At 48.5% G+C, this 27,456-nt stretch overlaps 2 protein-coding genes across 2 annotated transcripts in view; both read left to right on the top strand.

Moving 5' to 3' along the window:
* The first annotated feature begins 287 nt into the window (after positions 1 to 287).
* Positions 288 to 24,468, top strand: eif5b (eukaryotic translation initiation factor 5B). Its single transcript, XM_062527551.1, has 24 exons — positions 288 to 378; positions 3,912 to 4,028; positions 4,399 to 4,477; positions 4,837 to 5,632; positions 6,401 to 6,612; positions 7,259 to 7,409; positions 8,514 to 8,606; positions 8,806 to 8,889; positions 9,292 to 9,360; positions 11,380 to 11,684; positions 12,645 to 12,752; positions 13,031 to 13,141; positions 13,581 to 13,648; positions 14,002 to 14,143; positions 15,767 to 15,898; positions 16,687 to 16,869; positions 17,684 to 17,845; positions 18,328 to 18,459; positions 18,672 to 18,803; positions 19,942 to 20,018; positions 20,589 to 20,753; positions 21,202 to 21,340; positions 22,456 to 22,617; positions 23,084 to 24,468. The coding sequence occupies exons 1-24, from the start codon at positions 344 to 346 to the stop codon at positions 23,189 to 23,191; spliced, it is 3,762 nt and encodes a 1,253-aa protein (XP_062383535.1). The 5' UTR covers positions 288 to 343; the 3' UTR covers positions 23,192 to 24,468.
* Positions 24,469 to 25,063: 595 nt separating this feature from the next.
* arhgef7b (Rho guanine nucleotide exchange factor (GEF) 7b) overlaps positions 25,064 to 27,456 on the top strand; it is a 36,549-nt gene continuing 34,156 nt past the window's right edge. The window contains exons 1-2 of the mRNA XM_062527839.1: positions 25,064 to 25,348; positions 26,594 to 26,677. Of these exons, the coding sequence (XP_062383823.1) occupies positions 25,184 to 25,348; positions 26,594 to 26,677 (249 nt within the window). The 5' untranslated portion in view covers positions 25,064 to 25,183. The remainder of the gene's footprint in view (positions 25,349 to 26,593; positions 26,678 to 27,456) is intronic.

The raw sequence follows: 27,456 nt of genomic DNA, 5'->3' as shown, positions 1-27,456 counted from the left end.
TAGGTTTAGCATTCTTACGATGAATGTAGGCTACAGTAAAATGTAAACAGCTACATTCATTTTGACATAGGCTAAATCAGAGCCAGGTTTACAGTACGCAGATTTCCCGATGGCCTATGTGGAAAAATGTAATAAATATGTGAAAAAGGATTTCTTAAACCTTGCATTCTAATTTCCCATTGAGTCGAGTATGGGTCATTCACAAACAACCGCGCAAAGTTTACGTGCGTAAATGTCCTGTTTAAAGAGCGCCTGCGCAATTTTCCTGCGACCAACCATATGTGCTGCTGTGAGCCAAGCTGTATCGGTTTGCAACGAGGAGGCATATTGAAGCACAGAGATAATGGGGAAGAAACAGAAAAATAAAGGCGAGGACAGGTACAATATGTGTTTTATGTTTATCAACCATACCCTTGCTGATACAAACACATTATTGATGTTAATGTTATCTATATATTAAGCTGATATTGACATTCGTTATATGTATCACTGGCTAGCTGTGCGGCTAATTAACTAGCATAGCTAGCCATGAGTTCATGTGGTGGTCGGTAGCCGCTTCGATAAGCTACCGCTAGGCCTTATTCTTACTGCAAGTAAGGTACCTTCATTGACTTTTGGCTACTGCTAGTGAAATGCCAGCCTGTCCATAAGTAAAAAGGATGACCGTGTTACACGATTTGTAAATAACAGCGCGTTAGAAAACCCATAACGGAGACTGAGTTAAATGTTTAACCGTAGCTAGCAATGATTGCATCGTAATGTTATCTTGTTGTAGCTAGCTCGCTGAAGTGCCCTTATGGATGAGCACGTCAGTTAGCTAGTTGTTAGCCTTATGGTGTCACTACAGTCAGGTTGTCAGATAACTTAGCGATCTGTCTTCATCCACCAGGAAATAGCTTTCAGGCTATGTTAAGCCATTCCACAAACCGATGGTAGCTGGGTCAGGAACGGTGTTAGTGTAACCCTGACACCAGTCATATCTTTCAAGTCGGAACGACACTTCACTGGTTACAATACATAGTGCAGGGAACCCTCGACTCATCCTGCTCTTGTGCAGCATCATCTTTTTTCATTGTTCTGCCAACGTTGACTCGCATTGTGTGGTGATGGCGAACACCAGGATGGCATTTTTGCACCTTTGTCTGTTTAGATGGCCTCAACGTCATCGGGGTCACCGGGTAACGGTAGGCACCGACTCTGATTTTTGGGTAGGCTAATCATTAAAAATGTTTTTTAAAAAAAGCAACCTGATCCGAGGATGATTACTTCAAACCAGGATAATAACACATTTTTAAAGAGTTGCTTTCTACTCAAAATGGCGCTGTAGTCAGCATTCTTGCACAGATTTAAATGTATGGCTCTCCCAGAGAAGTGCTGGTTCCTACAGAGAAAGTTGGTCTTGTCATTGACTTCTTGAATGTAGAGAATATGTGTTCTGTACTCAGGCTACTGGAATTGCCCTCTGTTCACCTCACCATCTAATAGTTTGCAAATAGCCAATATAGTGCCTGCTTCATCTGTGGTACGTGCTACTGGACATGGCTTCATTTGGTTTTGTGCGACCAGAGTGAGCATTATTGTCAGGAATGTTGTAAAGATTGTAATGCAGCACCTCCCTTCAACAGTGGAATGTATGGCCCAGCATCATGTTGACACGTGTGTGTTTGTGGACTGATTGCCAATTCCCTCGTCAATCAGCAGTGCCTTGGCCCATAACCAAGCTCTCCCCAGCTCTTGATGTGTCTAACCCACTAGCTGGTATAATAATAATAATAATAATAATAATACGTTTTATTTGATGCATGGTGCACACAAGGCCGCATTACAAAGTAATCCCGGTGAAAAATAATATCAGCACACAAATAAATATGGTAATTGAAAAAGCAGTAAAAGGCACATCAGCTGTCTTGAAAAATGGGTTTGAAGAGGTGTTTCGTGTCGTGAGATCGAGTCGGGAGTGCGGATAAATGAGGGTAGTGAGAGTTCCACAGTTTGGATGGAGCTCAGGAGAAGGCCTTTGCTCCCATTGTGGCGAGCCTGATGTTTGGGAATGACAGTGTAGTGACCCAGCGGTAGATGGATGTAGTGAACGGGAGGGTGTACAACTCTATAGGAGTTCTGTGACATGGAGGGCAAAGGTTATGAAGGGCTTTGACTGTCATCAACAGGATTTTCAGGTATCGGGTATGGACTTGGGATATAATCATGGATCTGTACCGTGTCAAGGCCAAGTGATGCTGTTCAGCTTTGTATTGATGAGATAACATGGTGCAACTGCATTTTTTTGTTATTCATACCAAGTTGTATTTAGTGAAATGGCTAAACCGGCAGTGTAGTTTGACATGATGTGCTGTGTCTCCTATGTCCAGTTTAGTACCGTAGTTCCCCATTTCCCACGACAATAACATAACCTTTCAGGGCTAAATATAGTCTGAGTCCAATGGGCAAAGTAAACAGATAAAGAGCTAAGACAACTCTGCACTGAGAGCCTGTGTGGGGCTGGTTAAGTTGATTAGGTACCAGAGCGTGTTAGGCCACGGCGCTGCTCTGAGCTGGTGTCTCCTCTCTTTACCTTGACTGCTAGCGCTCAGGCTAACGAGCGCTAATGGTTTGCTGCTCTCAGTCCACACGTTGGCACGGCTCCAGGAGTCGCAGGAAGGCCAAGATGCTGCTGCTGGTGGTGGTTCACACAGCAGGCTGTGCGGTTGGGGACCAGCTCACGGTACAGCCAAGGTGCCTGCTAGAACAGGAAGCTGGTTATGTTTGCCTCCGCTCAAAGATAGCTTTTATATGCATGCTTAGACCGAGTAATGGATGATGTGGAACAGTGATTGTAAAAAAGGAAGAAACTGCACACTCTGTTTCTGGATGCAGTGGACTGTTTTAATTTGGTAACATTTGGGCTGTGCAACTCTTCATGTCTTAAGTCACTCATCAGGCCTTTAGACCCGTATTGAGTATAACTCTCATCAGGCCTTTAGAGCTGTAAGGCCCAGTATATCAGGGGTTAATGCCACATTAATGCCATGTGCCCAGTATACCAGGGGTTAATGCCATGTGCACAGTATACCAGGGGTTATTGTGTATGTGGTGCTGGGCCGAGGGGTTTGCATCAGCCAGTGTGCTGGGAGGTGGCCCTGTGTGCGAGGTGTTCTCTTGCTGATGCAACAGGCCTGCAAGGAGCTGCACACAGCCCTCTATATAAGCCACCGGCTCCACACCCCCTCATTTGCTCCTGAGCTGATGAGCAGTCCTGGGTAAGCACCAGGGGGACCCCTGGCCTCACTCTGTTTGTGGGGGTGTTTGTTTGTTTGTTTGTTTGTTTGTTTGCGGTTGTGAGGGCTGCAGCTCTGTAGGAGTTGGCCAGGGAGTGGTCGTGTGGTGTGTTGTGGAGAGTGTGTGTGGCGCCGTGAGAAATTATGGAACAAGTGTTCAGATTGCAGAAGTACGACAGCAGGTGTTGTGTGTGTCAGGTGTGTGTGTTCACACGTTTCTGAGGCTGGGGCTAAAGTCAGTCCTCACGGCAAGTGGTTGCACAAGTTTATGGTACAGCACAAGAGCAGATTGTTGTGCTTGCCTCATCAGCCACAAGGCACTCTTTTACTTGTGTGATTATATTTATGAGCATCCTGCAATACAAATGAGTCATTGATTATTGGTTATAGTAGTCATATTGACTATTGAGCAGTTTATTCAGTTTTTGTCCACAATTTGGTTAAAGGTTCAAATTGCATGCCGACTCTGACTGACCACTGATCTGCAGCACATGTGGATCCATCCAAGTGTCTATCTGATCTGCAGCACATGTGGATCCATCCAAGTGTGTGTCTGATCTGCAGCACGTGTGTGTGATGTCAGTTGAGGTGCACGTAGATGTGGATGTAAGTTTGCTGTGGTGTTTTGTGTTCCAGTGCCAAAGATGACATCGACATCGACGCCCTGACGGCGGAGATCGAGGGAGCGGGAGCAGCTAAAGAGCAGGCCAAGGGCAAGAAGAAGAAGAAGGGCAAACAGAAAGAGGAGTTTGAGTAAGTCTGCCCCCCCACACACCTCACACACACACACACACACACACACACACACACACACACACCTCACACCCTCCCTCCTTACCTGCACATATGTAGCACAAGCTGCGGGGGAAAAAAACCCAGTCTGTGCTGTGGATTTATCAGCTTAGCATAGCACTGGTGACGGCTTATTTATTTATTTTTCTAGATTGTAGCCTGCAAATGTGGCGTCTGTAACTAAATACTGATGCTAGATATTTTGTTCTACAAGATTATCAACGTCTGTAGCACCAGGGCTATGAGCAAATAAAGTAGACGTAAAAAAAGAAAACCCAGGCACCTTTTCGTCGGTGAGGTTCACTCACACTGTGTTTGCTTTTCCCTGCAGTGAGGATGAGATTCAGAAAGAGCTCGAGGAGCTGTCTTTGGAATCGCACGGAGGAAAAGCCAACAAAGACGCAGTAAAGGTGAGCAAGAGAAAGAGCCTCTGTTGTGCATCTCACAGATAGGCTTTAAAACCCGCGCCGGCCAATGGACTGTTTTAGGACTGAAATGTGGTTTACATGCTGTGAGATGATTTGATCAAGTTGACTGTGTGATCAGTTTAATGAAGTTAATTGGTTGTTGAGGAATATGTATTTTATCTATAAACCGTTTTGCTTTTTGAATTATTTTGTTTTGTGTGATTTGCATGACTGTAGTAACTGAAGTAGAACAGATGCAGAATTTATTTATGAAGAGAACCAATGAAAATGACTGACTAAGATGAAGTATTGGTGCAGATCCTATTACATTGTATCCCAACACTGTAATATTACTCTTGCAGAAATCGGACAGCTTTGAGGAAGACGAGCCAGTGGTCCCTAAAGAGAAGAAGAAGACCCGCGGTGGCAAGGGCAAGCGCACCAGCCTCGAGGATGACGAGGGGGACGAGGAAGGTCCGGGTGCGGCTGGTATGGGGGCGGACAGCGGGCCGCGGGACCAGAAGACGCTGGAGACGACGAGTGGTCCAGCTGCTGCTGCTGCTGATGATGATGATGACCACTCGGACGACGAGGGCTCGCGCACACGACAGAAGGCCAAAGGCGGCAAGAAGGCCGGCCGCAAAGCAGCCTCGGACTCAGAGGAGGACGAGGACGACGGAGAGACCCAGAAAGATGGAGGAGGAGGAGGAGGAGTAGGAGGAGGAGGTGGAACTGGAGGAGGCGGCGGCCAGGGAGAGGACGAGGAAGACTCGGACGAAGGCGTCCAGGTGAAGAAGAAGGCCCAGAGGAAGCAGAAGGGCAAGAAGGCGGCGGACAGCGAGGAGGACGAGGAGGACGACGGCACGTTCAAGGTGAAGACGGCGGCGCAGAAGAAGGCCGAGAAGAAGGAGCGCGACCGCAAGAAGAAGGAGGAGGACCGCGCCAAGACCAAGGCCAAGCAGGACGAGGCGGCCGCCAAGAAGGCTGACCCCGACGCCAAGAAGGCCGACCCCGACGCCAAGAGGACCGACCCCGACGCCAAGAGGACCGACCCCGACGCCAAGAGGACCGACCCCGACCCTGCAGAGGTCAAGAAGGGCGACGTGCTGGAGAAGGCCGTGTCCGAGGAGCAGGACGCTGCGGACGCCATGGGAGAGGGTGAGCGGTCAGACTCGTGCAGTGTGTGAAGAGAGGGCAGTACTTAAGATGCAGGCATATACTACACAGGACACACACCAATGTAAGACCCATACAGTGTGTTAAGAGAGGGCAGTACTTAAGATGCAGGCTTATACTACACAGGACACACACCAGTGTAAGACCCATACAGTGTGTTAAGAGAGGGCAGTACTTACACAGGACACACACCAGTGTAAGACCCATACAGTGTGTTAAGAGAGGGCAGTACTCACACAGGACACACACCAGTGTAAGACCCATACAGTGTGTTAAGAGAGGGCAGTACTTATGATGCAGGCATTTACTCCTGGTGTAGGCTACTTACTAACTTTCCAATGCCTCGTGTTATGAGTGCAGATCCTTTTTGGGCTGCTGTAGAAATTTGATACCATTCCCAGCATTATTAGTGGGGTAATTTACAAGACAAAGCACTGGTTCTATTAGCGTCTGCACTAAGCTATTCGGCTGAAAGCGCAAACTCGTCCAATATTCGACCGACTCGTCCAATATTCCACCGAGGGAAACAAACTTCTGGGGGAGTGTTTGGCTCAAGGTCAAGGTCAAGGTCATGGTAGGAAGGAGCCCAGGGTGAAGTTACTCCCAACCATCCCGAACCTTAATGTCTGTCCGCTCTGTCTAGTCTCTCTGGTCCACAGACACACACCTGATGCCTAAACATATGGGCCGGGCTCTTGACTAACTCTGTGTGTGTGTGTGTGTGTGTGTGTGTGTGTTGTCCTGTCCCAGAGGAGGCCGAGGGGGACAAGAAGAAGAAGGACAAGAAGAAGAAGAAGGGAGAGAAGGAGAAGGAGGAGAAGAAGAAGGGGCCGAGCAAGGCCACGGTGAAGGCCATGCAGGAGGCGCTGGCCCGCATGAAGGAGGAGGAGGAGCGCATCAAGCGTGAGGAGGAGGAGCGCATCCAGAGGATGGAGGAGATGGAGGCGCAGAGGCTGGAGCAGGTACACACACACACACACACACACACACACACACACTCACACTCACACTCACACTCACACTCACACTCACACTCACACTCACACTCACACTCACACTCACACTCACACTCACACTCACACTCACACTCACACACACACGTACACACACACACACACACACGTACATATGCATCAACAGGATGGAGGAGATGGAGGCCCAGAGACTGGAGCAGGTACACAGACACAGACACAGACACAGACACAGACACAGACACAGACACAGACACAGACACAGACACAGACACAGACACAGACACAGACACAGACACAGACACAGACACAGACACAGACACAGACACAGACACAACGACTTTCCCTGCATGTTGTATTGCATGTCAAATGTCTTCAATATCAGAAAAAAAGTGCAATGGGTCAAAATGTTTTCAGAATCCACTGTATCTGTACACCAATATGCTTACAAACACACACATAATAAAGCACAAATACATTTGTGCGGCTGTAGTGTTGTAGCCGTTTTTGACTATTTGTGATCTATCTATCTCTCTATCTATCTCTATCTATCAATCTATCTCTGTCAATCTATCTCTATCTCTATCTCTCTCTCTATCTATCTATCTATCTATCTCTCTCTCTCTCTCGATCGCAGGAGCGTCTGGAGCAGGAGCGCAAGGAGAAGAAGAAGCAGAAGGACAAGGAGCGGAAGGAGCGGCTGAAGAAGGAGGGCAAGCTGCTGACCAAAGCCCAGAAGGAGGCGCGTGCCAGGGCCGAGGCCACGCTCAAGATGCTGCAGGCGCAGGGTGAGTCTCCGGCCACTAGAGGGCAGCAGGGGGAGGCTCTAGAGCAGTGGTTCTTAAAGTGGTTCTTCGTTTTCGCTCGTTTTATGCTTGCATTTTCTCTGCAGAGCTTCCCCGACAGCTTTAGCGTGTATATTTAAACATGTATAGGCTATATTTAAATATATAAATTGCAAGCGTGGTTCTTCGTCTCAGATTTCCAGATGTAAACAAGGAGCGATCGTCTCCTGCAGAAAGTTGCATAGGGTCTCTTTAACTGGTTTGGCCTAGGGACCCACAATTCCCTATGGTTATTAGGTTGTGACCCACTTTAAAAAAATAAAATAAAGAAAGAAATGATAATAGATGACCTCAAAATAAAGGTTCAGGGTCATCTAGTAGTCCAAGGTAGCCTATCTCTGGGGCTAAAAAATATATATGTACAGTATATTTTTTACAACATCCATCCCTCCGTGACCCACCAGTTAAGAAACACTGCACTAGAGAGCATTGCAGGGTGAGCCTCCGGCCACTAGAGGGCAGTGCAGGGTGAGTCTCAGGGCCACCTTTGCTCTCTCGCCATTCTAAATCCCAAACATGTCACAGCCAGCCTCGTGCTGTACATTATGATTATTTTTAAAGTGTGAAGCTAAATCAGGCTAGCGATGTGACCACGTGGGTTTGAACCATCCCGTTAGTGCTTACGCTACCCCAGAGCCAATTTGCAATGCAACTTGCCATAGGTAGCTACAGGCAATTAACACCTGGATTTCCTTATATGGGCAAAGATGGCAGCTTTGGTTCCTTTTTGTTGGCTGTGTCTAATAGGAGACTGCTTGTAGTTCAGTGTTTTCGCTGGTAGCGTAAGCGTGGCAACGGTCGCGTGGCAACGGTCATATCTAAAGATGTAGTAGGTGTAAGGTCCACATGGAGACCACATACATGTACATGTGCATGCTGGGTTTACTAATAGGAAAGGAGTGCAGGGTCGATCAAGCAGTTCATTAACTATTGGGTGCACACATCATGTTATGATTCGATCTCTCAGGGATTTGAGGGCACGTATGGAAGTGTTAAGGTCCAGACTATGTTGGAGTGGAGCTTTTACTGTTGACTTTGTGTCTTTAGGTATTGAGGTGCCATCCAAAGACTCTATGCCAAAGAAGAAGCCCATCTATGGGGACAAGAGAAAAAAGAAGCCTGTTTCTCAGACTCCTGAAGGTGATTACACACACTCTTATAACACTCTTATACACACAGACACACACACACACACACAGACACACACCTTGAATTTCCCCTTGGGGATCAATAAAGTCTATCTATCTATCTATCTATCACACACACACACACACACACACATACACATTTTTTGTAAAGCTTAATAGACCCCTTCTTTGTTTGAATATTGTTACCCCAGAAACCTCCGAGGTGACTTCACCTACGCCAACAGAGCCAATCACAGTCGAGAAGATGGAAGTGGACACGCCCAAACAGGAAGCAGGTAATTTCATTCCGTAACCTAGGTGATATTACTCTGGAGATCGCATTAGCACTTCATTTAGAATGCCGCTGTGAATAGTTGTATTACTGTTTTTAATGAATACAGATTTGTACTGAAGGAGTATTGCTATTTTTAATGAATGCAGGCTTGTACTGAGGTTGTGATGTTGTTCTCTTTCGGTCGATTCGTCGACATCTCACTATGGGACACGCCCCTTGCGTGGTAATTCGCTGAAGCCCAATTCAATCACGCCTTTAGGCCTAATTGGTCAGTGCAGTCAGGAGCCCCGCCCCTCCTGCTAAATACTTCTGCACAGACCCAATTCCTCAGAGAACCGGGGTTACATAACGTAACCTATAGTTTTTAATGTTGTTATAACGTTGCGCTGTTGCTTCTCTCCAGCAAAGGAACCGAAGCCAGATGCTGCAGATGTGGACGACTGGGAGGCCATCGCCAGCGACGAGGACAAAGGTGAACGATTCCCCAGGCTCGTTAGCCTGGCTAACGCCTCCCACTTCTCAAATGAGACGTGGTCTGGCAACCAGACCAGGGGGTCAGGATTTGACTGATTAGCTTCGCCGATTAGCAAAGCACTTCCTCGTCGCCATTTTCCAGAAATACATCATGTCCGGTGCCGTTTTACCTGCGTTTTACTCATGCTGATTGGTGGCTGTTCCACTCTCAGCTCATGCACGAGCTTAGTGTGGGCACGAGCTCTCCTTCTGTATCTTACGTCAATCGGTAACCTGGCACTTAATTGGCTAAGTAAAACGGCACCGGAAACAAGCCCCTTGAAACGCCATGTTGAAGCCTGAAAAAATCGTTCAATTTTGGCACTTTTCACTAGCCTAGCATTCCCATTGAAATGAATGGGGGCGGGACTTGTTCACTTTCTCCAGTTCTTATAATACCTCCATGAACCAGACGTTCATTTTCTCGTATTTGAAAAAATGCCCAGATCCGTTCATTGGGCGCCACGGATGTCAATCAAATGCGTCTCTGCATAGCTCTTCATGGTCTTGCTTTCTCCCCTGTTCTGTGATTGGCCTCCAACATCAGGCGAACATGGGGGCGTTAGTTTCCAGACTGCCTTAGCAGCGTGAAAGAAATCACCGCGCAAGGCAGTATGGGAAACCCAGGCTACAGGCCCGTCAGAACCAAAGAATTATTTGACATGGTCCAGAGAAGTAGAAAATCAGTTACAGTAGAAGCTCCTATGTTTCAGTGGCACAGGAACAGGTGAAAACAGGACTGGATCTTTAAAGGGACACTTCACCGATTAGCAATAAGCTTTGTATCTTTAGAAAACCAGTCATGTTTTTGAATGGTCGTGCATCATTCCCTCAGTTTGCCTCGAGATGGGAGAAATATGGATTTCAATGTTGGACTTCCTGCTTTCAATGATGTAAAAATCATCATATTACATCATTGAAAGCAGGAAGTCCTATTTATGGGTTTCATTGAAATCCGTATTTCTCCCATCTCAAGGCAAACTGAGGGAATGATGCACGACCATTCAAAAACATGACTGGTTTTCTAAAGATACAAAGCTTAATGCTAATCGGTGAAGTGTCCCTTTAATGCAGATACCAATCATCTCTCACAATGTTCTCAGCCTAGACCCACTGTCTCAGTTTTTGACACTTCTTCAGGTTTGTGTGATGTTTAGGATTTGTCAGAATAGAACTTGATAGAAAAACAGAACACTTCAAGATGTATCAGAATAGAACCTGAGTAACAGAATAGGACCTCAGTAACAGAATAGAATTTAAGTAACAGAACATGACTTGAGTAATAGAATGGGACTTGAGTAACGGAATAGAACCTGGGTAACGGAATAGAACCTGGGTAACGGAATAGAACCTGGGTAACGGAATAGGAATTAATTGAGTAGCAGAATAGAACTTGAGTAAGTTTGAGTCTAAAGTAGCCTAGGGTTCAGACCAAAGATATGCAACGAGATGAATCGGGACTTTCTCAAACCTTGCAGCTGCGACTAAACATGTTTGATGCTCAGAGATGGCTTGCAACTACTTGCAACATTTAATTCACACTGCGGCAACTCGGGTGTCGTTGTGTCGGGAATCTTTGGTGTGAATTGGACTGAAGACATTTGTCCTAACGCTCTTTTTCTCCCGGTTTATCTCTCTCTCTCTGTCTGTCTCACTCCTGGCTGTGCTGTCTCTCTCTCTATCTCTCTCTCTCTGTCTGTCTCTGTCTCTCTCTCTGTCTGTCTCACTCCTCACTGTGCTGTCTGTCTCTCTCTCTCTGTCTCACTCCTGGCTGTGCTGTCTTTCTCTCTCTCTCTCTCTGTCTGTCTCACTGCTGTCTGTGCTGTCTGTCTCTCTCTGTCTGTCTCACTCCTGGCTGTACTGTCTGTCTCTCTGTCTCTCTGTCTCTCTGTCTCTCTGTCTCTCTGTCTCTCTGTCTCTCTGTCTCTCTGTCTCTCTGTCTCTCTGTCTCACTCCTCACTGTGCTGTGTGTGTGCAGAGCTGAAGAAGGTGCACATCGAGGTGAAGGAGACGCAGCAGCCGCGGAAGACGGCGGCCCCACAGGCTGAGAACGGCAGCGAGGAGGAGGAGGACGACGAGGACGACGAGGAAGACGAGGAGGATCAGGAGGACGAGGAGGAGAGCGAGGGAGCCGAGGAGGAGAAGCCGGCGACACAGAGCGCCAAGAAGGCGGAGAAGGAGAAGGAGAAGGAGCCCAGCTCGGACTCCAGCAGCGAGAGCGACTCGGACGACGGGCGCACCAAAGAGGAGCGGCTCTACGACAAGGCCAAGAGACGCATCGAGGTAGACGCGCGCGCCGCACACACACACACACACACACACACACACACACACACACACACACACACACGCGCGCACACACACACACACCAAAGAGGAGCGGCTCTACGACAAGGCCAAGAGACGCATCGAGGTAGACACACACACACACACACACACACACACACACACACACACACACACACACACACCAAAGAGGAGCGGCTCTACGACAAGGCCAAGAGACGCATCGAGGTAGACACCGCACACACACACACACACACACACACACACACACACACACGCGCACACACACACACCAAAGAGGAGCGGCTCTACGACAAGGCCAAGAGACGCATCGAGGTAGACACCGCACACACACACACACACACACACACACACACACACGCGCACACACACACACCAAAGAGGAGCGGCTCTACGACAAGGCCAAGAGACGCATCGAGGTAGACACGCGCACACACACGCACGGGCACACGCACACGCAAACGCACACGCACACGCACACACACACGCTCACGTTCAATTATATGTTCACAAACGTATCACGCTTCTATAATTTTAGTTCATATTAGTACACATATTCTTAAAGTCCATTTCAAACCCAATACAAATTGAGCCAAATGCTCTCAACAGCCCCGTAGCCCCCCTGTATCTCTCCCTGTATCCCTCCTTGTATCCCTCCCTGTATCCCTCCCTGTATCCCCCTCCCTGTATCCCCCTCCCTGTATCCCTCCCCCCTGTATCCCTCCCCCCTGTATCTCTCCCTGTATCCCTCCTTGTATCCCTCCCTGTATCTCTCCTGTTCTGTGTGTGCTTGAAGGAATTCTGGTGCATGTTCAGTTCTGGCTCTAAACGAGGAAGCAGTTTGTTGTTGTTAGAGTAAGCCTCGGTGAGCGCCAATCAAGGTTAGGGTTGGACTAGCGCGCTACAGTAGTTCCTGTATTCTCTGTGCTCCATCAGAAACGACGACAAGATAACCTGAAGAACATCAACATGGACAAACTACGAGCTCCGGTCATCTGCGTCCTCGGCCACGTCGACACCGGAAAGACCAAGATCCTGGACAAGGTGAACATGCCCATGATTCTCTTGCCCTGTCAGTATTTACTGACCCGAGACCAGAAGCCCTGTGTGGGTGTGTATTTGTGTGTGCGTGTGTGTGCGTGTGTGTGGTGTGTGTGGTGTGTGTGGTGTGTGTGTGGTGTGTGTGTGGTGTGTGTGTGCGCGCGTGTGTGTTTGTGCTCTCCCATGTATTTTTGTGCTCCAGCACTGTGGTCTTATCTAATCTGTGTGTGTGTGTGTGTGTGTGTGTGTGTGTGTGTGTGTGTGTGTGTGTGTGTGTGTAGCTGAGACACTCACACGTGCAGGACGGTGAGGCAGGAGGAATCACGCAGCAGATCGGTGCCACCAACGTTCCCCTGGACACCATCATGGAGTCCACCAAGATGGTCAAGAACGTAAGACGCCGCTAAACGCTTTTAAAAGTCCTTACAGGAGTGTGTGTGTGTGTAGTGTCTCTCGCTTAGATGGTCAAGAACGTAAGACGCCGCTCAACACTTTTAAAGTCCTTACAGGAGTGTGTGTGTAGCCAAGATGGTCAAGAACATAAGACGCCGCTCAACGCTTTTAAAGTCCTTACAGGAGTGTGTGTGTAGTGTCTCTCGCTTAGATGACCTGTTTAGCCATTTAGCTGCTTGTGGAAGCTTGTGGAATCTTTTGGTGTTTTTGTTTTTATATGCTGGCTATGAACCTACTTTCTTTTGTGTGGTACTGTGAAAGAATAATAATAATAATAATAATAATAATAATAAACAAATGTTTATTTGAGCCTCATATCTTGCATTTGTGTAAATGAGTGATCTGCTAACTGTGTGTGTGTGCCCGCTCGCAATCTAGTTTGACAAGGACAACGTCAAGATTCCTGGAATGCTCATCATTGACACACCTGGTCACGAGTCCTTCAGGTACGTACACTTTTGGATAACATTGTCTGCTAATGGATAAATCTAAATGTGTGTGTGTGTGTGTGTGTGTGTTGCCCATACTGACCGTTCCCTGTGTGTTGTGCCTGCGTGCAGTAACCTGCGGAACAGGGGCGGGTGTGTGTGTGTTGCCCATACTGAGCGTTCCCTGTGTGTGTTGTTCGTGCGTGCAGTTACCTGCAGAACAGGGGCAGTTCTCTCTGTGTGTGTGTGTGTGTTGCCCATACTGACCGCTACCTGTGTGTGTGTGTGCAGTAACCTGCGGAATAGGGGCAGTTCTCTGTGTGTGTGTGTGTGTGTTGCCCATACTGACCGCTACCTGTGTGTGTGTGCAGTAACCTGCGGAACAGGGGCAGTTCTCTGTGTGACATCGCCATCCTGGTGGTGGACATCATGCACGGCTTGGAGCCGCAGACGCTGGAGTCCATCAACCTGCTCAAGGAGAAGAAGTGCCCCTTCATCGTCGCCCTCAACAAGGTGAGCTCTCCACCTGCACCTGTCTATCGTGTTACAGTACAGTTCCCTCAACAAGGTGAGCTCAGCACCTGCACGTTATCCATCGTGTTACGGGACAGTTCCCTCAACAAGGTGAGCTCTCCACCTGCGCGTTATCCATCGCGTTACGCTACAGTTCCCTCAACAAGGTGAGCTCTCCACCTGCGCGTTATCCATCGTGTTACGGGACAGTTCCCTCAACAAGGTGAGCTCTCCACCTGCGCGTTATCCATCGCGTTACGCTACAGTTCCCTCAACAAGGTGAGCTCTCCACCTGCGCCTTATCCATCGTGTTACGGTACAGTTCCCTCAACAAGGTGAGCTCCGCACCTGCACCTGTCTATCGTGTTACAGTACAGTTCCCTCAACAAGGTGAGCTCAGCACCTGCGCATTATCCATCGTGTTACGGTACAGTTCCCTTAACAAGGTGAGCTCTCCACCTGTGCGTTATCCATCGCGTTACGCTACAGTTCGCCAAACGTCCGGAACTCTCCTCTGCGAGCAGCCGTGTCCTGCTGGTTAGTGCTGGTTAGTGCCTGCTGGTTAGTGCTGGTTAGTGCTGGTTAGTGCTGGTTAGTGCCTGCTGGTTAGTGCTGGTTAGTGCCTGCTGGTTAGTGCTGGTTAGTGCTGGTTAGTGCTGGTTAGTGCCTGCTGGTTAGTGCTGGTTAGTGCTGGTTAGTGCCTGCTGGTTAGTGCTGGTTAGTGCTGGTTAGTGCCTGCTGGTTAGTGCTGGTTAGTGCTGGTTAGTGCCTGCTGGTTAGTGCTGGTTAGGGCCGTGTCCTGCTGGTTAGTGCCTGCTGGTTAGTGCCTGCTGGTTAGTGCTGGTTAGTGCTGGTTAGTGCCTGCTGGTTAGGGCCGTGGCCTGCTGGTTAGTGCCTGCTGGTTAGTGCCTGCTGGTTAGTGCTGGTTAGTGCTGGTTAGTGCCTGCTGGTTAGGGCCGTGGCCTGCTGGTTAGTGCTTCAGGCTTGTAACTGAAGGGTTGGCGGTTAGATCCCTGACCAGTAGGAAAGATGTTGGTGAGGGAAGTGGTCGAGCTCTCCAATTCCTTGTAGACGCAAGTATACTCGGCCTATAAACCTGATTTCCAGTCAGATGAAATCAAGGGCAAAAGGAGGGGTGGCCAGGATGGAGAGGAAGGCAGTGCTAAGTGCTACATTTAGCATGTTCATTTGGGGGGTGCTGTGGCGCAACAGGCTACAGTGTTCGTGCCATGTACGGGTCCGAGTGCCCACAGGGACCCAGGTTCGAGTCTGGCCTGCGGTCATGTCCCGATCCCATCCCATCTCTCTCTCACTCCCACGCACTTCCTGTCTCTACTTTCCTGTGTGAATGAAGGCAAAAAAGCCCCCCCTCCCTCCCCAAAAAAGCATGTCCATGTGTTAGTAGTGCTAGGAGGAGGGGGCACTGGGAAGACTTGGGTTGCCCACTGCTGTGAGGGCTGCAGTGTCCTCGCTGTATTAAAAAAGCCCACAAAAGACATTTGAAGGAACAAGGAATTGTGTCATGGAGCTTGGCGTCTCTGACACTGTGTGTGTGTGTGTGTGTGTGTGTGTTTGTGTGTGTGTGTGTGTGTGTGTGTGTGTGTGTGTGTGACGCGTGTTCAGATCGACCGTCTGTACGACTGGAAGAAGAGTCCAGAGACGGACGTGCAGGCCACACTGAAGAAGCAGAAGAAGAACACCAAGGACGAGTTCGACGAGCGCGCCAAGGCCGTCATCGTGGAGTTCGCCCAGCAGGTCAGCGGATCCTTTACACACACACACACACACTCAACGGACACACACACACACACACACACACACACACATACACACACACATACACACACACACACACTCATACGAGCGGGCCAAGGCCGTCATCGTGGAGTTCGCCCAGCAGGTCAGCGGATCCTTTACACACACACACACACACACACTCATACACACACACACACACACACACGCACACACACTCATACGATTGGGCCAAGGCCGTCATCGTGGAGTTCGCCCAGCAGGTCAGCGGATCCTTTACACACACACACACACACACACTCATACACACACACACACACACACACGCACACACACTCATACGATTGGGCCAAGGCCGTCATCGTGGAGTTCGCCCAGCAGGTCAGCGGATCCTTTACAGCGCTTTACACACACACTCACACGCACACATATACACACACACACACACACTCTCAACGGACACACACACACACACACACACACACACACACACACACACACACACACACACACACACACAAACATTCACACTCAACACATCGAGTCACTGTACACTGCTGTGGAGCTGTGTGTGTAGGGGGGGGAAGGGGGTTACCGTCAACGTCACGTGCCTTCCTTTTGTATTGAATGACTGAGGCATTTGATGGGAAAAGTTGTTTTCTCAGGTCCAGCCGATGCGTCCGGATGTTGTGAAGAGTGTCCAGCACTTGCATTTGCACTTGTACTGTTGACCCTTTGTGAATGTGTGTGTGCTCTTCTCTGTGTGTGTGTTGTGTTTGTGTGATCAGGGTCTCAACGCCTCGCTCTTCTACGAGAACAAGGACGTGCGCACCTTCGTCTCCCTGGTGCCCACCTCCGCCCACTCGGGCGACGGCATGGGCAACCTGATCGGCCTGCTGGTGGAGCTCACCCAGACCATGCTGGCGCGCCGCCTGGCACACTGCGACGAGCTGCGGGCACAAGTCATGGAGGTGAGCGGCGGGGGGGGGGGGGATGCGGTTACCTACCGTGGTGATCGGGGTTACCCACCGTGGTGATCGGGGTTACCTACCGTGGTGATCGGGGTTACCTGGGTTACCTACCGTGGTGATCGTGTTTACACCGTGGTGATCGGGGTTACCCACCGTGGTGATCGGGGTTACCCACCGTGGTGATCGGGTTTACCTACTGTGGTGATCGGGGTTACCTACCGTGGTGATCGGGGTTACCCACCGTGGTGATCGGGGTTACCCACCGTGGTGATCGGGGTTACCTACCGTGGTGATCGCGTTTACCCACCGTGGTGATCGGGGTTACCCACCGTGGTGATCGCGTTTACCCACCGTGGTGATCGGGGTTACCTAACGTGGTGATCGCGTTTACCCACCGTGGTGATCGCATTTACCTACGTGATGGTGTGGAATTCTATGTTCAAAAAGATAAATTTTTTGGCTAATAACATCGATATAATTAGCTGACGTTTATGGGGCGATAACGATCGCTTTAACCATAATGCTAAAAGCGTCCACACTGACCAACGATAACGAGGTCCTTCCTCCTGTCAATGAATGTGATGACTAATGTGATGGGTTCTGATTGGCTATTAGCTTTTTATCGTTCTCAAAATTGTTCTGGAAGTGATCATTATTGAAGTATCCACAAGAAATTGTCAACTTAAAACATCCACAAGGAATCGATGGCATGAAACATTTGTTTGCCGTCCATATATAAGAATATTTGTCAGCTGTCTGCTTGTGTTGATGCCAATGTCCCGTCCTTGTGTTGATGCCAATGTCCCGTCCGTAGGTGAAAGCCCTGCCTGGCATGGGTACTACCATCGACGTGATCCTGATCAACGGGCGCCTGCGTGAGGGTGAGACCATTATCGTGCCCGGGGTGGAGGGGCCAATCATCACCCAGATTAGGGGGCTGCTGCTGCCCCCACCACTCAAGGAGCTCAGGGTCAAGGTGTGTGTGTGTGTGTGTTCGCACCTTCATCTTCATCACATGCTCACTGACACCCCTCCTCGTCTTCATCACATGCCCACACCCCTCATCTTTACCCCGCACCCCTCCTCGTCTTCATCACATACCCGCATGATTGTTAAAAGATCCTTTAGTAATGTCAGTCTATATAGTTTATACGTATGCCTCTTGCTTAAGACTACTGTTAAAGTTAAATTGGTAATGAAGGTCATTGGTGAAAGTCTTTGCCTGTAAAGGCTGCTATTTCTATGAAAATGGCTGTGGCATGTTTTTGTGTCCGCCCGGTTTCTTTCACCCTCTCCTTTTCTGACATTCACCCCTCCTCTTTCCTGATGTCCACTCCTCCTCTGGTCTGACGTTCTCTGACGTTCTGTTCTCCCCTTCTCTGACGTTCTCTGACGTTCTCTCCTCCTCTTCTCTGACGTTCTCTGACGTTCTGTTCTCCTGTTCTCGGACGCCTCCAGAGCCAGTATGAGAAGCACAAGGAGGTGTGTGCTGCGCAGGGCGTGAAGATCCTGGGGAAGGACCTGGAGAAGACGCTGGCAGGACTCCCCCTGCTGGTCGCGCACAAGGATGACGAGGTCCCCGTCCTGAGGGTAAGATGGCGTCTCTCTCTCCCATACCTGTGTGTGTGTGTGTGTGTGTGTTGCGCATAGTTAGTAGGCCTTGATGGCAGGGGTGGGCCATATATATCATCTGTGATATCATGATTGCAGGGCAGTGTCTTGCTCAAGGACACTTGGGCAGGGTCAAGGTGTATTGTGTCCAGTGTATGTGTGTTCTCAGTGTGTGTGTGTGTGTGGTGCAGGATGATCTGATCCGGGAGCTGAAGCAGACGCTGAACTCCATAAAGCTGGAGGACAAGGGTGTGTACGTGCAGGCCTCCACACTCGGATCCCTGGAGGCTCTGCTGGAGTTCCTCCGCACCTCCAAAGTGCCTGTGAGTACACACACTCTATAGCCTAGAACCCACACTCTACAGCCTAGAACCCACACACACAGTAGCCTAGAACCCACACACACAGTAGCCTAGAACCCACACACACAGTAGCCTAGAACCCACACTCTACAGCCTAGAACCCACACACACAGTAGCCTAGAACCCACACTCTATAGCCTAGAACCCACACACACAGTAGCCTAGAACCCACACACACAGTAGCCTAGAACCCACACACACAGTAGCCTAGAACCCACACACACTCTACAGCCTAGAAGCCACACACACAGTAGCCTAGAACCCACACTCTATAGCCTAGAACCCACACACACACAGTAGCCTAGAACCCACACACACAGTAGCCTAGACCCCACACTCTATAGCCTAGACCCCACACTTTATAGCCTAGAACCCACATGCTGTAGCCTAGACCCCACACTCTATAGCCTAGAACCCACACACACAGTAGCCTAGAACCCACACTCTATAGCCTAGAACCCACACTCTATAGCCTAGACCCCACACTCTATAGCCTAGAACCCACACTCTATAGCCTAGAACCCACACACACAGTAGCCTAGAACCCACACTCTAGAGCCTAGAACCCACACACACAGTAGCCTAGAACCCACACTCTACAGCCTAGAACCCCCACACACAGTAGCCTAGACCCCACACTCTATAGCCTAGAACCCATACACACAGTAGCCTAGAACCTACACACACAGTAGCCTAGACCCCACACGCTGTAGCCTAGTAGCCACACACTCTATAGCCTAGAACCCACACACACAGTAGCCTAGAACCCACGCTATAGCCTAGAACTCACACACACAGTAGCCTAGAACCCACACTCTATAGCCTAGAACCCACACACACAGTAACCTAGAACCCACACTCTATAGCCTAGAACCCCCACACACAGTAGCCTAGACCCCACACTCTATAGCCTAGAACCCACACACACACAGTAGCCTAGTAGCCACACACTGCCACTAGCCCCTCTCTGGTATAATGCCTCTCTCCTGTCTCAGTTTGGTGCTCTGGTCTCATGTGTATACACACACACACACACACACACACACTACCACTAGCCTGTGTCTCTGCTCTAATGGCTGTGTCCGGTGTGTGATTGCAGTATTCGGGCATCAACATCGGCCCGGTGCACAAGAAGGACGTGATGAAGGCCTCTGCCATGCTGGATCATGACCCACAGTGAGCACACACACACACACACACACACACACCTCCGCCATGTTGGATCATGACCCACAGTGAGTCCACACACACACACACACACACACACACACACACACACACACACACACACACACACACACACACACAACACAAACACAAACACAAACACAAACACACACACACACACACACCTCCTCCATGCTGGATCATGACCCACAGTGAGTCCCGTCACACACACACACACACACACACACACACACACACACACACACACACACACACCTCCGCCATGCTGGTTCATGACCCACAGTGAGTCCCGTCACACACACACACACACACACACACACACACACACACCTCCACCATGCTGGAGCACGGCTCACAGTGAGTGTACACACACACACACACACACACACACACATACACACACACACACACACCTCGACTATGCTGGATCATGACCCACAGTGAGTTCCGTCACACACACACAGCACCTTTCAGTATAGCATATGAATATGGAATATCTCGGTGGGGTGTGTGGTGGTCTGTATGCTAAGCCTGTGGTGTGTGTGTGTGTGTTCGCAGGTACGCTGTGATCCTGGCCTTTGATATCAAGGTGGAGAGAGACTCGCAGGAGATGGCTGACAGTCTGGGCGTGCGCATCTTCAGCGCGGAGATCATCTACCACCTGTTCGACGCCTTCACCAAGTACCGCGAGGACTACAAGAAGCAGAAACAGGACGAGTTCAAGTGCGTAGCTACACTACACTGCTTATTCCACTGCTTAAATAACACAGGGCCAACTACACTGCTTATTCCACTGCTTAGATAACACAGGGGCAACTACACTGCTTAGATAACACAGGGGCAACTACACTGCTTAAATAACACTGGGGCACTCAGTTTGGCAAACATGATATGTTTTATTTAATTTGAACGATTTGGTGGCAACATTCCATTCTAACGGTAACTGCGTTGTTACCTTCGTCAAACTCACGCCCAGTTCCACTGTATGTGGAGAACTGCTTCCTCAGACTGTTTGCGATTGTTCGCAAACGTTTGCCTACAGTATGTTTGCAAATTTGAATGCACCTCAGATTTCAGTTCTGTAATGTATACAGAGATGAGTGAAGGTCCATGTCCATACTCCTGTGTGTATGTGTGTGTGAATGTGTGTCTCTTCTCGCCTCCCCTGCAGGCACATTGCTGTGTTCCCGTGCAAACTGCGCATCTTGCCCCAGTTCATCTTCAACTCCCGAGACCCCATCGTCATGGGCGTGATCGTAGAGGCCGGCGTCATCAGGCAGGGCTCGCCGCTCTGTGTGCCCAGTAAAGGGGTAAGTGTGTGTGTGTGTGTGTGTTACTGTGCTTGTGTGTGTGTGTGTGTGTGTGTGTGTGTGTGTGTTACTGTGCTTGTGTGTGTCTGTGTGTTGGTGTGTAGTTGTGCCAACATGTGCTTCCAAAGGTGTCCAGTTTGAAGAATATCAGAGCGCCTATATATGTTCATCAAACACTATGTGATCATAGGGGCATGTAGTCATCATTGCACGATGCTAAAGGCCTTTACACGAGTCTAGAAGTTTTTTTTTTCTCCAAATAAACAACTCCGAATTCTGAAACTTAAGTCTGTCAATGTTTTTGGAACAGGTTTGGATTCTCTGTGTTGTTCTCGTCCATAACAGTGTTAGTGAGAGAGGTTCCCTGCTGCAGCATCGTGGTTTTCAACAGACCTGGCTGGCACTGGTGTCTCTTACGTTGGTAGTGTAGTGGTTATAGTACTGGGCTAGTGTGCAGTAGCCTGAAAGTTGTCGGTTCAATTCCCAGTTTCCACCGTTGTGCCCTTGAGCAAGGCACTTAGTAACTCCAAGTTGCTCCGGGCACAATGTAATGACAATGTAATCCCTTGTAATATTTAAGCATTATCACACAAGTGGGAGTGGTGTTGTTGGCCAATATCGCCACGGCTGTGGTTCGCCGCAGGCACGAAGCCGAAGGCGATATGTGCGATATTGGCCAACAACACCACGACCACAAGTGCGATAATGCTTTTATACAACAGTTCCATTGCCAACAAAAAAAAGATACTCGAGTGCATTTTTAGGAAGGATAATTATTATTTGCCATCGTTTCATTTAGCCCAGTTCCTCCGCTATGCGAAGTAGGCCTAGCTCGGAACGCTTGTGGTTGCTATGCAACTGCTAAGTCAAAGAACATGGATCTCTGGTTAAATCAAAGCGAAGAATCAACCGTCGCGGAGTGATTATTAGCTGTGAAGAGTCACCCATGGTGATATCGGTTAATATCACCACTGATAGAACGCGTCTCGTCCAATCAGATATTGCTAAATCGTTCGACCGGACCTAACTGTTGTATAAAGTTGACATACAATATGTAAGTCACTTTGGACAGAAAAAGGGTGTGCCAAATGTGATGTAATGTCTCTGGTTTGCAGTTTGTAGATATCGGGATCGTCACCAGCATCGAGATGAACCACAAAGGGGTGGACAGTGCCAAGAAGGGGCAGGAGATCTGCGTGAAGATCGAGCCCATTCCGGGCGAGTCGCCCAAGATGTTCGGCCGACACTTTGAGGCGACCGACTTCATCGTTAGCAAGGTAGGACAGCCTTGTCGTGTGGCAAGCTTTCGTGTGCATGTTGCAGGACTCGCTTAAGCCGTGTGTGAGAGTCGTGTGTGTGAGAGTCGTGTGTGTGAGAGTCGTGTGTGTGAGAGTCGTGTGTGTGAGAGTCGTGTGTGTGAGAGTCGTGTGTGTGAGAGTCGTGTGTGTGAGAGTCGTGTGTGTGAGAGTCGTGTGTGTGTGAGTCATGTGTGTGTGTGAGAGTCCTGTGTGTGTGAGAGTCCTGTGTGTGTGAGAGTCCTGTGTGTGTGAGAGTCCTGTGTGTGTGAGAGTCCTGTGTGTGTGAGAGTCCTGTGTGTGTGTGAGTCCTGTGTGTGTGAGAGTCCTGTGTGTGAGAGTCGTGTGTGTGAGAGTCGTGTGTGTGTGAGTGCCGCGTGTGATAGTCGTGTGAGTTGGTTCATCAGTTTTCAGACTGCTCTACTGTCGTCTGTTTTTGATTGGTCAGATCACACGTGCGTCCATCGACGCGCTCAAGAACTGGTTCCGTGACGAGATGACCAAGTCCGACTGGCAACTCATCATGGAGCTCAAGAAGACCTTTGAAATCATCTGAGCACGGAAGAAATGACTGTCTGTGTCCACACACACACACACACACACACACACACACACACACACACACACACACACACACACACACACATATATACCAACATTGGCATAGACCGTGCCTATCTTTGCATACTCCTGAGATGATGTCTCTGATGAAGGAGGCAAAAGATTTCAGAGACACACACACATACACACACACACTTTACACACACACTTTACCCGCTCACACAAACGCATCTCATCGTACCATCACGGGGGGGGGGATTGCAGTGTGGAAGCTGACGCCCCCACCCCCCCCCCCCCCCTCCCCCTGCTCTGGGTGGGGATTGGAATGAAAAGGCAGGAAAAGAGACAGAAGAGGGAGAAAAAGTGTTTTCTGTGAGAAACCGAACTATTTCCACTGTTTTTAACAGTGACAGTTAGACAAACAATTACACACTATTCCAATGTGCCTGTTCTTCTGACTCTTCAGTTTTTAGGGTTGTTGTTGTTTTTTTTTTTTTTTTTTCCTCTTTTCATTTCACGGCTGCTCCTCTGCCTGCTGTGACCGGAGCCTGGCCCCCTCTGCGCTTATGACGCGTGTGTGCATGCGTGGGTGTGTGTTTGGGTGTGTGTTGGTGTGTGTGTGTGCGCGTGTGGGGGTTGGGCTCCGGGCCCAGAGGTGAGGGGCTGCACTGCAGGGTTTCCGGGCCCTTCTCTGAGATTCACCCTGCTGGGCTTTTAGATGTTTCAGTATTACCGATGTTTTACTCAGTGTTTCTCTTCCTCCGCTCATTATTTTCGGGGTTATTATGAAACGATAAGGTAACCCCCTCCCCCAGCCCCAGCCCCCCCCCCCCCCCCCCCCCCTCTCTCTCACCAAGCAACCGATTGGACTCTGCGCTCCATCAGCAAGCCTCCACCAGTCCCGCTGGGCTGCACAGCACAGCGCCGCGCGCGCGTTTCTACCATCGGGTGGGCGACGGAGAATACAGGCAACACTCTAACTGAGCTGAAATGTAAAAGAAAAGATTAAAAAAAAAAAAGAGACAAATATTCCAATACCAATAAAGAAATGGCATATTTATAAAGAAGGCTTCGCCTGAGTTGATGACTGTTGTGATCATATTATGGGTCGGAAGCTAATTTATATCGATTCAGTGTGACTGGTGTTTAAGACCCCTGTGTGTTAATACTGAAAGAGGTGTTCTGTTGTGCAGTGGCCATGTGAGAAGAAGCCTCTGATTTACCTTAGCCAGGATGATGTCATTCCTGGATACTCAAAATGTGAAGGCTGCTGCAGTATCACGTGTTGTACAGCAGGGGGAACCTGTCAACAATGACATACCAGGGCTGATGACTACTATGCCTCTGAAATTAGTCAAATAAATGTAATTTTGAAGTGAGGGTGACATGTTCTTAAAATGCCAATGAAGACAGATTAAGACAGTATAGTTTTCAGAAGTGCCTTGTAGTTCAGTTTAGTTAAATACAGCTTAATATGTGTGGGTAAAACCACTTCACGTCTCAGGATGAACTATGTTTGAGGGAATATTCTCAGCAATGGCACCACTATTTGTGATATTGAAAGCAATGCGCGCACAGCACGTTTGTGGCTTTCTGGCAGAATGCACATGTAGGCAGTTGCTACCAGACTGATTGGTCTAAATATTATTCTTTAACTTATCATGTAGCCTGTCATAATATAGTATAGTTTATTTATTATGTGTTCTGCCTATGGTGTTCTCTGCATTTCACACAGCAGCTGATGCAGGTTTACAGGATAACCGAGAGCAGTTGACAGTTTGCCAGAGGGAACAGTGAGTGGAGCGAAACTAGACCTGCCAGACAAATCAGGCAAATCGTCATAGCGTCCAGGAGGAGGGACCACAGAGGGAGAGGGTGCTGCAAATATTGCACTCATGTAGCCGGTGGTAGATGTTGTGTACAAACCTTTTAATCTGGGGAACTTTTATTCGGTTACGCTTGGAGGTCGTTGTTTGCGAATGTGGCCATGAATCCCGCTGAGCAGACAGTTACGTGGCTCATTACATTGGGGGTCCTGGAATCCCCGAAAAAGACCATTTCCGACCCAGAAGGATTTTTACAGACATCTCTCAAAGATGGGGTGGTCCTTTGCAAGCTGTTGGAGCGACTGCGCCCGGGGTCTGTCGAGAAGGTAAGGTCACATTATTATCTTGGGCAACCCGTTTTCAGGCTACCTAAAACATACGCTCGCAGCTCGGCTTTACCTAACCATGTTTGTATTTCATAGGGAGAGTGAGTTGGTTCAGATCATAGAGATCATTGTCCTGATGACAGGAAATGCCACTAACCAGCCAAAAACACAAGCGATAGTAACAGATAATATCTAATAGACTACCACACAAACAGAACTAGACCAGAAATGTGAATTTGTCTTATCGATCCTTTTCCGTCACTTATATAGCCTATAATTTCAGGTCGTTAACTAGGCCAGTTGTGGTTTCGTGGATCCCTTTAAATGACAAGGATATGTATAATTGTAAAACGTCCTCATATCACATAGTCGTTTTAATTAAAGCTGATTTAAGAAATTCTCTTGTCTAGACCAACAGAGTGCAACTGATATACAGGGTCCACACGAGCTGGGCGCCATTGACAGAGATCATTTGAGGGGAAGAATACCCCCAATTTAAAGGAACAGTACCATGATTTAGTTATTAGGGTTCAATAACAAGTTTATTCAGCCATCTCAATACAGTTATTTGTGCCATCACTATTTAAAATAAATAAATAAATAAAAATAGCCTATGCACAAGACATGAATAAGAAAATCAAGACATTCACATGGGCCGAGAAAAATAAAGAAAGAAATGTAGACACTTTTGATTTATCCAAATCAGTTAGAGCAAGCTGTGGTAATGTAGGCTACAGAACACATTTTAAAATGTAAATGTAGCAAATAGCATGAACATGTCTATAATAAAAACCATGGCTAGGTCTAACACATCCAGGAAACCAAACAGTGCTCTCAGTATAACAGATGCATCCAATAATAAGTCATTCGGGGAAGTATATAGCCTAAGTAGCACTGAAGCAATGTAAGCTGCTGTTGCATGTTTCTGTTCATGTTTTCTTTTAGATTTTATAGCCCAATGTTGTCTTATTATTTCAGTGCGCTTCCATGAGACGCATGCTTCTCAGCCACTATTGTGGAATATTAGAACGTCATTTCCTCTTTTCCAACGCCTACTTCCCGGCTCTAAATCATAGTTCTAAATACCTTTTAAGAATTTCAGGTTATAGTATATGTAATATGAACGACATGTGTGAATATATTACATAGTGCTCATAGTTTTGAATGTCAACAAGCCTAGAGTTCCCGAATTGTAAAAAAGTACGGATCGGGATTGGTAACGCGGTTCGCTTTTCGTGTTCACAGATTTGTCAGGAACCAAGGAATGACTCCGACTGCCTGAGCAATATCAGAGAGTTCCTCAAAGGCTGTACTGCATTCCGCGTGGAGGTGAGTGTCAATACTTTGAATCTGAGTCACACACAGCCCAGGTTATTGCATGCTAAATGATCGCAACTGTAATTTAGTTGCGAATCTGTAAAATACATGTAGCCTAGGTGAATAATCCGAAGGATAGCTCCATGGGTGGTGTTCACACAACAAATTAACCTTGTTTATGAAATAAACATTTGTTCCACATTGTGTATAATAGACTTCCTTGACGAATCATCTTTATACGTGTATCTGAGTGGAAAAAACCCTCAAAACACTGTTGGTAGATTGAAGTGAGCACGACTTCCTTCTGGAGCTGTCACCGCTCGCCCGGATTTGCTCTACCTAGCTGCCATCTGTAGCCTGTGGGCCCGGAATCCGCCGGAATCCCGTTGAGAAATCTTGTCGAGGTGTGAATCAGCGATGATCACATTTCCTGTTTGAGAATTGACATTGTTTCTTAAATATTTTGTCAACAAATATCGTAACTTGTACCTGTAGGATGGTTGTTCAGAAAACATATCGTGTTATAGTGTCTATAACCAATGGCAAATGCCCCCCACCTGACATTTGTGTGGGAAGAGGACAGATGGGACAGGCACAGGCTACATGTCCTCCTAGCGTTGGTCACGCAGTGTCCGGGCCAGACCCAGGGCTCGATCAAGTAGCTGAACGCTCAGGTGGCTTTCGTCGGGTTCAATGAATTAATTCTGTGCTGTTATGAAGTGATAGCCTACAACAGAATAGCCATGTCAAAGAATGTTGTCTCGGGCTCGGCAGGCTACTACACGTCACAT

Source organism: Sardina pilchardus, chromosome 23 (assembly GCF_963854185.1).
Source record: "Sardina pilchardus chromosome 23, fSarPil1.1, whole genome shotgun sequence".
In the NCBI taxonomy this organism is placed as follows: Eukaryota; Metazoa; Chordata; class Actinopteri; order Clupeiformes; family Clupeidae; genus Sardina; species Sardina pilchardus.
This window is presented reverse-complemented; position numbering and strand designations above follow the sequence as displayed.

Bases quoted from the DNA above. Each gene is read 5' to 3' on its own strand.
- eif5b (XM_062527551.1), top strand. From the start codon at position 344: ATGGGGAAGAAACAGAAAAATAAAGGCGAGGACAG. The intron at 4,478-4,836 runs GTGAGCAAGAGA...TTACTCTTGCAG, and splicing joins CCAACAAAGACGCAGTAAAG to AAATCGGACAGCTTTGAGGA. The intron at 13,649-14,001 runs GTACGTACACTT...GTGTGTGTGCAG, and splicing joins CCTGGTCACGAGTCCTTCAG to TAACCTGCGGAACAGGGGCA.